Consider the following 14,117-nt stretch of genomic DNA (forward strand, 5'->3'; position numbering starts at 1 on the left):
AAAAGTGGGATGTGGGCGGGGGTTGGGTGTTATTGGCTGTGATACTTATGATTTCAGACCAATATTAGTATTAAACTTTTGTTATTGAAGATAATCTTATTGCGCATTGTCTCAGATAACTGGACCGTTACACACTGGTAATTCCTTACCATGAAAGGGTTAAATACAACTTAACATCAATCAAAATAAACTTTAACTGGCACCAAGGTGATGGGCAACATTGATGTCTGAGCTGCACGCACACAGCAGTGTGTCAGCATTGTCACTCGCATCAGCGCTCTTTCAGTCAAATCTTTCCGATATCAGCTCCTCACATAAGAGTGGGATTTAATAAATGCCAGCCACACTGCTGGCATTCTTTCTGGTTAGTTCCATTTTTTGTGGCCTGTTTTTTGAGCGAGCGATATTGTGGGTGATATGTGTGCGAGGTGGTGAAATTGAAGATGGGCGATCTCCATGGCCGCTAGTTTGGGTAAATATGCTCTTTACAACAAAAAACAGTTGCCGAGCGTTAATATTGAATCTCGGCGTTAATTCCGTGTGGAAAGTAACGCTGGGCGATATTATGGGCGTTGAATTCGCCCATTCTGCTGATTCCGCCCAAAAAAAGTGGGCGGTGGTGATATTTTTTCTCGGTGTTAAGCCCATTGGGAAAATAACACTCAGTGATAAAAAAAGCCCTTCAGTTTCCATTTTGTGCCAGAATGGGCGATATATGGGCATTATATGTCATTTCAGTGGTAAAATGGGCATTAAGCATGCAAAAAAAGTGGATGTTCTAGCCCCATGTCTCTGAAGCATATAGGAGAGTGGGTATCACTACTGATCTGTAGACCATGAGCTTGCTGCCGGGTTTGAGGTCCTGAGGTGACTGAAGGCTGCACTGGCAGACTGAAAGCGCTGTTGGACTTCGTCATCTACATCTGTCCTTGTTGATAGTAGGCCCCCAATGTATGGAAAATGGTCCACATTGTCCAAGGTCTCGTCATGGATCTTGATAATCGGGGGCAGTATTGTGTGGCGGGGGCAGCTTGATAGAGAACCTTTATCTTACGGATGTTTAGTGTAAGACCCATACTCTAGTATACTTCGGTGAAGGTGTTGACGATGGTTTGGAGTTCGACATCCAAATGTGTGCAAACACAAACGTTGTCTGCATACTGTAATTCAATGACAGAGGATGGGACGACCTTGGATCTGGACTGGAGGCAATGGAAGTTGAACAGTTTCCCGTTTGTTCTGTAGATCAGCTCCACTCCAGCGGGGAGCTTACTGAGGGTGAGATGGAGCATTGCAGCAAGGAAGACCGAGAAGAGCGTTGGTGAGATGACACAGCCTTACATAACCCTGGTCCGCACATGTATTGGGTCTATGGTGGATCTGTTCGTCAGGATCACGGCTTGCATGTCATCGTTAAGCAGGCAAAGTATCATGACGAGCTTTTGAGGGCAGGTGAATTTGAGGAGGACATTCCATATTCCTTCCCGGTTGACAGTATCGGAGGCCTTTGAGAGGTCAAAGAAGGCCATGTACAGAGGCTGGTGCTGCTCCCAGCATATTTCTTGAATTTGCCACGCAGTGAAGATCATGTCCATTGTGCCCCTTAGTGGGCGGAATCCGCATTGCAATTCTAGGAGGAGCTCTTCAGCCATTGGGAGAAGGCGCTTGAGCAGGATTCTTGCGATAACTTTCCCTGTGGAAGACAGCAGGGAAACTCCTCTCTAATTACCGCATTCAGACTTGTCACCTTTCTTGAGGATGGTCACAATTACAGCATCTCTGAGATCCCCTGGCATGCTCTCCTCCTTCCAAATAGTAGAGGTTTCTGCCTCAACACTCTTTCAGACGGTGAGTTCCAGATCCCACCACCCTCTGGATGTAAAAATTTCCCCTCAAATCTCCTCTTAACCTCCTACCAATTACTTTAAATCTGTGCCTCCTGGTTGTTGACCCCTCTGCAAAGGAAAATAGCTCTACTCTACCTAGGCCCCTCATAATTTTATACACCTCAATAAGGTCTCCCCTCAGGCTCCTCTGTTCTAAAGTAAACAAACTCGGCCTATCTAATCTTTCCTCATAGCTAAAATTCTCCAGTCCAGGCAACATCCTCGTAATCTCCTTTGTACCCTCTCTAGTGCAATCATATCTTTCCTGTATTGTAGTGACCAGAACTGCACGCAGTACTCTAGCTGTGGCCTAACATTCCCTTGCCTTGTTAGCCCTCCCCAAATGCATTACATCACACTTCTCCAGATTGAATTCTATTTGCCACTGTTCTGCCCACCTGATCAGTTCATTGATATCTTCCTGCAGCTTTCTTCTTCATTATTAACCATGGAGCCAATTTTTGTATCATCTGCAAACTTTTTAATTTTTACATTCAAGTCTACATCATTGATATATACCACAAAAAGCAAGGGAGCTAGTACTGAGCCCTGCCGAACCCGAATGGAAATAGCCCTCCAGTTACAAAAACACCCATCAACCATTACACTTTGCTTCCTGACTCTGATCCAATTTTGGATCCAACTTGCCACTTTTCTCTGGATCCCATGGGCATTTATGTTTGTGACCAGTCTGCCATGTGGGACCTTATCAAAAACCTTGCCAAAATCCATATACACTACATCAAATGCATCACCCTCATCAAACCTCCTTGTTACCTCCTCAAAAAATTCAATCAAATTAGTTAGACACGATCTTCCCAGAACAAATCCATTATGACTATCCTTGATTAATCCGTGGCTTTCTAAATGAAGATTTATCCTCTCCCTCAGATTTTTTTCCAATAATTTTCCTACCACTGAGGTTAGGCTGACTGGCATGTCATTCTTGGTCTATCCCTTTCTCCCTTTTTAAACAATGCTACAACATTAGCAGTCCTCCAGTCGTCTGACACCACACCTGTAGCCAGAGAGTATTGGAAAATGATGGTCAGAGCCTCTGCTATTTCCTCTTTTGCTTCTCTTAACAGCCTGGGATACATTTCATGCAGGCCTGGGGATTTATCCACTTTCAAAGCTGCTAAACCCCTTAATACTTCCTCTCTCAATGTTTATTTCATCAAATATTTCACACTCCCTATCCCTGATTGCAATGCTTGCTTCACCCCTCTCTTTTGTGAAAACTGTAGTGACCTGCACCGTACTACAAACTCACACGAGGCATGGATATATCAGACACGGTCACTCTGTGACCTTCACCTTTATTGCCAGGACCAAGGAGTTGACCCTGGATGGGACCTCCCCTTTTATACCTGGAAACCCAGGTGAGGAGTGTCTCCCGCAAGTTCACCCCCTGTGGTCAGGGTGTGCATTTCTATGGTACAGGTACAGTGTACATGAGTTACAGTTACATAACTATTGTCATTGCAAGATGGTTAAATACATGACATCACCTCCCCCCTTAAGTCTTTTTATTACAGAGGTTAAGTCTGTCAGGTGGTCGACGCTCTCTCGTGGAGCGCCGCAGTTGTGGCTCTGGTGGCTGAACCTCGGCACGTGTCTCTGTCACTTAAGGTGATTCTGGTGTGGGTGCCATCTCATGCTCTTCTTCAGGTTCCTCCGTGTCTATGCTGAACCTTTTCTTTACTTGGTCCAAGTGTTTGCGGCATATCTGCCCATAGTTTAGTCGGACCACCATGACCCTGTTTCCTTCTTTGCCAATTATGGTGCCCTCAAGCCATTTGGGTCCCAAAGCATGGTTAAGAACAAATACCGGGTCATCTATTTCTATACACCTCCCCTTTGAGTTTCGATCATGGAGCTCGGTTTGGGACTGGCGCTTGCCCTCAACAATATCTGCCAGGGCTGGGTGAATGAGGGACAGCCGCGTTTTGAGCGTGAGTTTCATGAGGAGTTCCGTTGGGAGCCTGCTGAGTGCATCAGCGCAATTTTCGGTGCCTGGCCGGTGCCGTATGGTGTAGTCATACGCAGCCAGCGTAAGGGCCCAGCGCTGTATGCGAGCTGACGCATTGGCGTTGACAGCCTTGCTGTCGGACAACAAGGATGTTAATGGCTTGTGGTCCGACTCTAGCTCGAACTGTCTACCAAAAAGGGACTGGTGCATCTTTTTCACACCATTAACACACACGAGTGCTTCCTTCTCGACCATGCCGTATCCACGCTCTGCCTGGGAGAGCGACCTGGAGGCGTAAGCCAACGATTGGAGTTGGCCATCAGCGTTACCCTGCTGCAACACACACCCAACCCCTTAGGATGACGCATCGCATGTTAAAACCAGTTTTTTACAAGGGTCATACAAAGTCAACAGTTTGTTGGAACACAGCAGGTTCCTCGCCTTATTGATAGCCCGTTCTTGACAGTCCCCCCCTAAACCATTCACAACCTTTACGCTCGTTGGAGCCATTACGCATGTGTAACGGCTCCAACAATGTGCTTAAGTTCAGCAGAAAGTTCCCAAAATAGTTCAAAAGTCCCAGGAATGATCGCAACTCCGACGTGTTGCCGAGCCTGGGCGCCCGGCGGATCACCTCTGTTTTTGATTCAGTGGGCCGGATCCCGTCTGCGGCAACCTCCTGCCCAAAGACTCGACCTCTGGGGCCAAAAACACACACTTGGCCTTTTTCAACCACAAGCCTACCCAGTCCAATCAGCGTAGCACCTCCTCCAGGTTGTGGAGGTGTTCTTCGGTGTCTCGACCCGTTATCAGAATGTCGTCTTGGAATACGATCGTTCCAGGAATGGATTTGAGCAAGCTTTCCATGTTTCTCTGAAAGATGGCTGCTGCCGAATGAATGCCAAACGGACACCTGTTGTAGACAAATAATCCCTTGTGTGTCGTGCTGGTGGTCAGAAGCTTGGATTCTTCAGCCAGTTCCTGAGTCATGTAGGCCGAAGTGAGATCCAACTTCGTGAACAGCTTGCCACCTGCCAGCGTGGCAAAAAGGTCCTCCGCTCTCGGAAGCGGGTATTGGTCTTGCAGCGATACTCGGTTGATGGTGGCTTTGTAATCGCCACAAATCCTAACCGAGCCATCTGCTTTGAGGACGGGAACGATGGGGCTTGCTCAGTTCACTGAATTCAACGGCCAAAATTATGCCCTCTCTGAGCAGCCTGGCCAGTTCACATTCAATTTTTTCACGCATCACATACGGTACCGCTCCGGCTTTGTGGTGCACTGATCTGGCGTCCGGAGTGATGCGTATCACTACTTTAGCGTCCTTGAACGTTCTGACACCAGGTTGAAACATTGACCCAAATTTTTGCAGGACCTGTGAGCATGAACTTTGCTCCACGGATGAAATGGCGTGCACATCTCCCCATTTCAAATTCATCTCAGCTAGCCAACTCCTTCCCAAAAGCACGGGGCCATTTCCCGGAACGATCCAGAGTGGCAGCCGGTTCTGTAATCCATTATGTGTTACCATCAAGTTTGCACTGCCCAGCACTGGGATGATCTCTTGGGTGTACGTCCATAGCTACGTCTCAATGTGTTCCAGTTTGGGCCTGCTAGCTCTGTGTGGCCATAGTCTCAAAGCGTTGGGCGCTCATCCAGCTCCATGTGCACCGGGATGCCATTCAGTAAGACTTGCATCATCATGGGTGGCGTTTTAGTGTATGAGCTGTGGACATCAGCCACATGAACCCTCTGAACTTCAGCATCTATTGCTTTACCCCAGGCCTCATCCTGCATTGCAGACCCCACGTCTGGTTCCTCTGTCTCGCAGATTAGCCTCGCTACTGCCTTTTTGCACATCCTGGCCAAGTGTCCACTGACATTGAAAATCCTACAGGTATATTGCGGGAACCTGCAGCTTCTCACAGTGTGTCTACCCCCGCACCTCCAGCATGAGCTGAGATTGAGATTGCTGTTAACAAAAGGACTATTACCAGGCATTCCTCTCTGATTGCCCATTTGGCTGTTTCTAAGCACTCTGATGGTGGGTGTTAATGGTCCCCTCATGGGATGCATTGTTCCTCGAGATGGCATGAATTGCCGATCCCCTTTCCATTGTCCTTGTTGCAGGCCCACCCTAGAGCCTGTTGCTGCCTGGGCGGTGTCGAAATGCCCTTGCCTGGCTGTTGGGTCCCGAGCCGCGTTCACCATGTTAACTCCCTGGTCCATCGCCACGTTTGGACCAGTGTTGCATGCGTAAATTAGCTTGGTCTCCACTTCCCCTGCCATAAAGGTCTGAGCTATCAATGCCACCCCTTCTAAAGTCAAGTCCTTCGTCTTTATGAGCTTCCTGAAAATGCCGGCATGGTTAATGCCCTCGATGAAAAAGTCCCTTAACATCTCCCCCCTGCAGGCATCGGAGAACTTACAGAGACTGGCCAAACGCCGCAGTTCCACCACAAAGTCCGAGACGTTTTGTCCCTCTCGACGCCGGTGAAAGTAGAACCGGTGCCGGGCCATGTATACGCTACTCACCGGCTTGAGATGCTCACTGATCAGCTGGCTGAGCTCTTCAAAGGACTTGTCTGTCGGCTTTTCGGGTGTGAGCAGGTCTTTCATCAGCGCATACGTCTGTGGTCCGCAGCTGGTCAGTAGATGCGCCCTCCGCTTGTCAGCCGCTGTCTCTTCCAGCTAGTCCTTCGTGACAAAGCTCTGTTGAAGTCTTTCCACTAAGTCGTCCCAGTCCTCACCCAAACAGTAATGGTCCTCTGTGCCACCGGTGGCCATCCTCATGGTTCGGTGATTCCCGTTTCTCGTCGCCAAATGTAATGTCCCTGCACCTTGCTACAAACTCACACGAGGCATGGATATATCAGACACGGTCACTCTGTGACCTTCACCTTTATTGCCAGGACCAAGGAATCTGACCCTGGGTGGGACTTCCCCTTTTATACCTGGAAACCCAGGTGAGGAGTGTCTCCCGCAAGTTCACCCCCTATGGTCAGGGTGTGCATTTCTATGGTACAGGTACAGTGTACATGAGTTACAGTTACATGACTATGTCATGCAAGATGGTTAAATACATGACAAAAACAGGCGCAAAGTATTCATTAAGAATTATACCCACATCTTCCGCCTTCACACACAGATGACTTTTATCGTCTCTAATGGGCCCTACTCTTTCTTTCATTATCCTCTTGCTCGTAGTGTATTTATAAAATATCTTTGGGTTTCCTTGATTTTACTTGACAAAATGTTTTCATGCTCTCTCTTTGCTTTCCTAATTTCCTTTTTAATTTCACCCGTGCACATTCTATTGTCCTCTAGGGTTTCTGCAGTATTGAGCCCTTGATATTTGTCATAGGCCTCCCTTTTTTTCTTTATCCTACCCTGTATGCCCGTTGACATGCAGGGGGTTCTAGATTTGTAAGTCCCGCCCTTTTTCTTCAAGGGAACATACTTGCTCTGAACCCTCATGATCTCCTCCTTGAATGCCCCCCACTGCTCTGACACTGATATACCTTCCAGTAGCTGTTTCCAATTCACTTTGGCTAAATCACATCTCAGTTTATTAAAACTGGCTTTCCCCCAATTGAGAACTTTTAGTCCTGATCTATTCTTGTCCTTTTCCATAACTACCTTAAATCTCACTAAATTATGGTCACTAGCACCTAAATGCTCTCCCACTGATGCCCATTCCACCTGCCCAGCTTCATTCCCTAAAACTAAGTCCAGAACTGCCCCTCCCTTGTTGGGCTTGCGACATATTGGCTAAAAAAGTTCTCCTGAATACATTTGAGGAATTCTGCACCCTCTATATCTTTCACACTAATTCTATCCCAGTTAATGTTAGGTTAGTTGAAATTCCCTATTACTGTCCTATAGTTTTTGCACTTTTCAGAAATGTGCCCACATATTTGGTCTTTTATCTCCCTCTGACTGTTTGGGGGTCTATAGGACACTCCCAGCTGTGTGATCGCCCCTTTTTTGTTCTTCAATTCAACCCATATGGCCTCATTTGATGATCCTTTTAACATATCATCCCCCCTCCCAGCTGTAATTGTTTCTTTAATCAATACTGCGCCCCTTCCTTTTTTATCCCCCTCTCTATCCCGTCTGAAAACCCTGTAACCAGGAATGTTGAGCTGTCATACTTGCCCTTCTTTCAGCCATATCTCAGTAATAACAATAATATTACACTCCCAAGTATCAATCTGTGCTCTCAGCTCATCTGGCTTATTCCCTAGACTCCTTGCATTGAAGTATCTACCATTTAGCACTGCCAAACTCCCTTGTTGTCTATTTTCCAGCCTTTGTTTCCTCTGCCTTCCAAATTTATTTTCTAATTTTCTTCTTTCCAATTCCAGCTTTGCTTCTCTCCCTTCTGAATGTACTCTCAGGTTCCCATTCCTCTGCCAAGCTAGTTTAAACCCTCCCCAACAGCACTAGCACCCCCCCCTCCCCCGGGAGGATATTTGTCTCAGCTCTGTTGAGGTGCAAACCGTCCGGCTTGTAAAGGTCCCACCTCTCCCAGAAACGGTCCCAATGCCTCAGGAATCTAAAGCCCTCCCTCCTGCACTATCTCTCCAGCCACGTATTCATCTGCTTTATCCTATTTCTGTACTCATTAGCACGTGGCACCGGGAGTAATCTGCAGATTACTACCTTTGAGGTCCTGCTTTTTAATCTTTCTCCTAGCTTCCTAAAATCTGCCTGCAGGACCTCATCCCTTTTCTACCTATGTCATATGGACCATGACCTCTGACTGTTCACCCTCCCCTCTCAGAATGTCCTGCAGACGCTCGGTAACATCCTTGACTTTGGCACCAGGGAGGCAACATACCATCGTGGAGTCACGTCTGCGGTCGGAGAAAGGCCTGTCTGCTCCCCTATCTGTAGAATCCCCTACCACTATTGCTCTTCCATTCTTCTTCCTCCCCCACTTGTGCCGTGAGCCACCCATTGTGCCGTAGACTTGGCTCTGGTCGCACTCCCCAAGAGAAACCATCGCCCTCACCAGTATTCAGAACAGTGTATTAAATTGTTATTTATGAGTTTGCCCTCGCAATCTTGTTAGTGAACATGGGTCCTCTTGCCTGATGACTTCTCCGTGTCCTTGCCCCAGCTTGGCCTGGTTTTGATTCCAGCGCTTCTTCAGTTCCACTCTAGGGGGAGACTTTTGCCTTCATTTTCGGTGGTTTTCTCAGTGGTACAGCTGTTTTTCTGAGAGAAATCGTCAGGCAAAAGTTTATTTTTTTCCTTTTGAATGGGACCGACCACATCGTAAAATGACCACTGGGAGCAAAACCTGTGTGCACCGCCGAGAGAAGCACCAGGGTGTAAGTTTGGCCTCAACGGAAGCCCATCCAGATCGCCGAAGGAACCACCCACGGGAAGCAGCCTGAAACAGGGCAGTAGGTGAGTGCTCTGCAAGGAAAGGTAAGTTAAAGGTTAATTTATTTTTAAATTGTAAAGCAGCAATTAGCTTTAAAACTGTCTTGGGAATGTTTTTTTAACTTTTTATTTTTTTTTTAGTGAAAAGATATTTTGTAAGATTTCCCCCCTCCCTATGCCCAACCGCAACCTCGAACTAAATTTTTTTTTTTTAAGAACTGCCCGTTCTCGCTAGTTTCAGCTGTAACCGCCCAAAAACTGCCAAGAATCTTGGTGTAAGAACCATTTTCTCGCCGGGCGGTTTTACTTAACTCATTAATGGAAAGTTTCGCTGCCGTTAATTCATGAAGCTTAGCGGTCTTTTCTGGGCGGCAATCAGGCAGTGAGGGCTTTGGGGAAAGTCTAGCCCTATGACTGTAGATAATTGTGTCTCATCTCCTGAGTCCCCTAAGTCTTTCCAATCTCTACAAGGCACAAGTCAGGAGTGTGATGGAATACTCGCCACTTGCCTGGACGAGTGCAGCTCCAACAACACTCAAGAAGCTCAACACTACCCAGAACAAAGCAGCCTGTGTGATCGGTATCCCATCCACTACCTTAAAAATACACTCCCGTACCATGGCTGCATTGTGTACATCTACAGGATGCACTGCAGCAACTCGCTAAGGCTTCTTCGATAGCACCTCGCATACCTGCGACCTCTACCACCTAGAAGAACAAGGGCAGCAGACGCATGGGAGCACCATCACCTCCAAGTTCCCCTCCAAGTCACACATCATCCTGACTTGGATTATCGTTCCTTCATCGTTCCTGGATCAACATCCTGGAACTCCCTGCCTAACAGCACTATGGGAGTACCTTCACCACACAGACTGCAGCGGTTCAAGAAGGCGGCTCACCACCACGCTCTCAAGGGCAATTAGGGATGTGCAATAAATGCTAGCCTTGCCAGCGTCGCTCACATCCTGTGAATGAATAACTTTTAAAAAGTGCTTTCTCCTGCTTTCTACCCTCTATTATATTCAAGTTATTTATACCTTGGGAAATGTGGTTGCCTTGATCTCCTTAACTTCTGCTTATTCAAGGGGTGCCTTTATACATCTGTTACTTCCCAATTCCACTATCTTTTTTATAAGATTGAGATCTTACCTCATACAGGATCATCGTGTGGTTAGGCCAAGTCATTATCAGATCACAATTTAGTTACAACACCTTCTCCACAAATTAAGCATCCAATTTCACTAATTTCATGAGTAATAGCAACTACACAACAGTGTCACAACAGTGATGCACAGCATGTAACACCACTCATTTGTTCCCTCTCAATCAGCAGCTGAGACATCTGATTAATCCTGGGGAACTGGAGAGTGAGTTAAATATAAAGCATTAGCGATTAAGAGTAGTTATGGTGAAACATGAGGAGAAAGATGTTGCTTCTGCCACTGAGATAGAACCTAGGAGATGTCATAGATTAGATTTAAGAGTTCAAGCACCACATCAAAAGGAAGTTATAAGTAGAATTATAATTATGTATGCAAACAGACACAGTATGGATTGTGAATAACATTATGCCATCACTAAAGTTGTGTGTACGGACATTGTTCTTGGCATGGTTTGGAAGTGGCTTTGATGAGGTGGGACTTTTTTTTGCCTCCATTACTCCAGATACTTTGGGGCTGAAATTGCCCCTCTCCTTAAGGCCTGTTACTTAAGGAGTTACAATCTATATAAATGACTTGGTAGAAGGGACTGAGTGTAATGTAGCCAAGCTTGCTGATGATACAAAGATGGGAGGAAAAGCAATGTGTGAGGAGGACACAAAAAATTTGCAAAAGGACATAGACAGGCTAAATGAATAGGCAAAAATTTGGCAGATGGCGTATAATGTTGGAAAGTATGAGGTCATGCACTTTGGCAGAAAAAATCAAAGAGCAAGTTATTATTTAAATGGAGAAAAATTGCAAAGTGCCGCAGTACAGCAGGACCTGGGGGTACTTGTGCATGAAACGCAAAATGATAGTATGCAGGTACAGCAAGTGATCAGGAAGGCCAATGGTATCTTGGCCTTTATTGCAAAGGGGATGGAGTATAAAAGCAGGGAAGTCTTGCTACAGCTATATAAGGTATTGTTGAGGCCACACCTGGAATACTGCGTGCAGTTTTGGATTCCATATTTACGAAAGGATATACTTGCTTTGGAGGCAGTTCAGTGAAGGTTCACTAGGTTGATTCTGGAGATGAGGGGGTTGACTTATAAGGAAAAGTTGAGTAGGTTGGGCCTCTACTCATTGGAATTCAGAAGAATGAGAGGTGATCTTATCGAAATGTATAAGAATATGAGGGGGCTTGACAAGGTGGATGCAGAGAGGATGTTTCCACTGATGGGGGAGACTAGAACTAGAGGGCATGATCTTAGAATAAGGGGCCGCCCATTTAAAACAGAGATGAGGAGAAATTTCTTCTCTCAGAGGGTTGTAAATCTGTGGAATTCACTGCCTCAGAGAGCTGTGGAAGCTGGGACATTGAATAAATTTAAGACAGAAATCGACAGTTTCTGATCCAGCCCATGATCAGATCAGCCATGATCTTATTGAATGGTGGAGCAGGCTCGAGGGACCGTATGGCCTACTCTTGTTCCTATTTCTTATGTTCTTATGTTCCCACCGCAAATCGGCGGCCACGCTGCAGTCACTCCGCACTGCCCCCAACTTCCACCCCTCAAGTGTTGTCACCGCCCCCATTAAAAGCGACTTCTGGATCCAAGGAAAAAAATCAACAAAGAGTGGAATGTCGCTCAACAGGCGGCCTGAACCGCAGCTGCGGTAAAAACCACCGTTTCGGGCAGGGGTCAATTTCTACACCAAAAGGAGGGGAAATTTCCCTTCAGAAAAAGGCCTGTTACCGCCTCTAAGAAGTAACGGGGCAGGATGGCCTCACCGCCTAGGGGCAGACGGCAGGGCAGACCCATCTGCAATTTCCCCCGGGCCTGGGGCGGCAGAAATGGATCTCCACCGCACCCCGTGTTTCAGCTTCACCTGGCGGTGGCCCCATTTCTGCCCCGTGCAGGAAATTGCTCCGCCGGAGTCAGCCCGACAATGACGGCCACTGGTTTGGCCGGGCCGCCAACAGGCAGCCTGGCACTGCCTCTTTGAGGTCTTTTGTGTGCCACTTTTTTTAATACTACTATCTGTTGTTATTCTGCATGTTTTAAAATTGATTTTGGTGTATAAACTTTATCAAGCTTGCTAGTTAGGAAAAAATGTTCCACGTCAGCATAACATGAGCGACTCTTGCACTGGCAATGGATTGTCCTCTGTTACTTCTTTCAGCTGCCACTGCACTTACTCTGGCTAATGGTTTTGCTCCCTGTGGGGTCGCCATTTTGTTACAGGGAATCATTTGCCCTAAACAGTGAAAATAGGATAACCTGATGAGTAAATCTTAGTTATAAGCAATACATTTTTTTTAAATTCAGGACTTGTGGGTAATTTGAAGACACCACTCTGGATTGGACTAAATAGCCTGGATTTTGACAGTGGGTGGCAATGGAGTGATCAAAATCCCTTCAGATATTTGAACTGGGCTCCTGGTAAGTAATGGGAAAATGAATGCTTCAGTATCAGAAGAATTGAAAAACAAAATGATAAGCACCTCTCGAGTTGATTTCATGCATTCCTTAATTTCTGGGGTTAAAAGGCACAGACTTGGTTATTTATACCTGGCTCCACTGGGAGCCCATATGGATTGAACCTCACATTTTGGATGGGATTAGCAGCATTTGTTATTGAACAGTGGTGTATATTTAAGGATATATTTCATAACCCTCAAGAAAAATATATTCCAGTGAGGAGGAAAGGGGTAGCAGAAAAGATAGCCATCCGTGGCTAACTAAAGAAATAAAGGATGGTATCCAATTCAAAACAAGGGCAAACAAAGTGTCCAAAACTAGTGGGAGGACAGAAGATTGGGAAGCTTTTAAAAGCAAGCAAAGAATGACTAATAAAATGATTAAGAAAGGGAAGATAGACTATGAAAGTAAACTAGCACGAAATATAAAAACAGATAGCAAGAGTTTCTATAGGTATATAAAAAGGAAAAGAGTGGCTAAAGAGTGTCCTTTAGAGGACACAACTGGGGAATTAGTGATAGGGAACATGGAGATGGCAGAAACTCTGAATAAATATTTTGTATCAGTCTTTACGGTAGAGGACACTAAAAAATATCCCAACAGTGGATAGTCAAGGGGCTATAGGGGGGGAGGAACTTAACACAATCACAATCACTAAGGAGGTGGAGACTGCAGCAACTACAGAGGAATCTCTCTACTATCAACCACTGGGAAAGTCGCCGCTAGAGTCCTCCTCAACGTCTTCTCCCCATGGCCGAGGAGCTCTTCCCTGAGTCGCAGTGCAGATTTCGTCCCCTTCGGGGCACAACGGACATGATTTTTGCAGTGCGACAGCTGCAGGAAAAATGCAGGGAACAGTGCCAGCCCTTACACATGGCCTTCTTCGACCTTACAAAGGCCCTTGACACTGTCAACCGCGAGGGTCTATGAAGCATTCTCCTTTGTTTCGGATGCCCCCAAAAGTACGTCACCATCCTCCGCCTGCTCCATGACGACATGCAGGCCGTGATCCTTACCAACGGATCCATCACAGACCCAATCCACGTCTGGACCGGGGTCAAGCAGGGATGCGTCATCGCCCCAACCTTCTTCTCAATCTTCCTCGCTGCCATGCTCCACTTCACAATCGACAAGCTCCCTGCTGGAGTGGAACTAAACTACAGGACCAGTGGGAACCTGTTCAACCTTCGCCGTCTCCAGGCCAGGTCCAAGACCACTCCAACCTCTGTTGTCAAGC

General features: G+C 46.5%; 1 protein-coding gene across 1 annotated transcript in view; it reads left to right on the plus strand.

The window, feature by feature from the left end:
- Positions 1–14,117, plus strand: part of LOC139263974 (macrophage mannose receptor 1-like) — a 367,543-nt gene that overhangs the window by 146,350 nt on the left and 207,076 nt on the right. The window contains exon 5 of the mRNA XM_070880074.1: positions 12,728–12,841. Within this exon, the coding sequence (XP_070736175.1) occupies positions 12,728–12,841 (114 nt within the window). The remainder of the gene's footprint in view (positions 1–12,727; positions 12,842–14,117) is intronic.

This window comes from Pristiophorus japonicus, chromosome 5 (genome assembly GCF_044704955.1).
Source record: "Pristiophorus japonicus isolate sPriJap1 chromosome 5, sPriJap1.hap1, whole genome shotgun sequence".
NCBI lineage: Eukaryota > Metazoa > Chordata > Chondrichthyes > Pristiophoridae > Pristiophorus > Pristiophorus japonicus.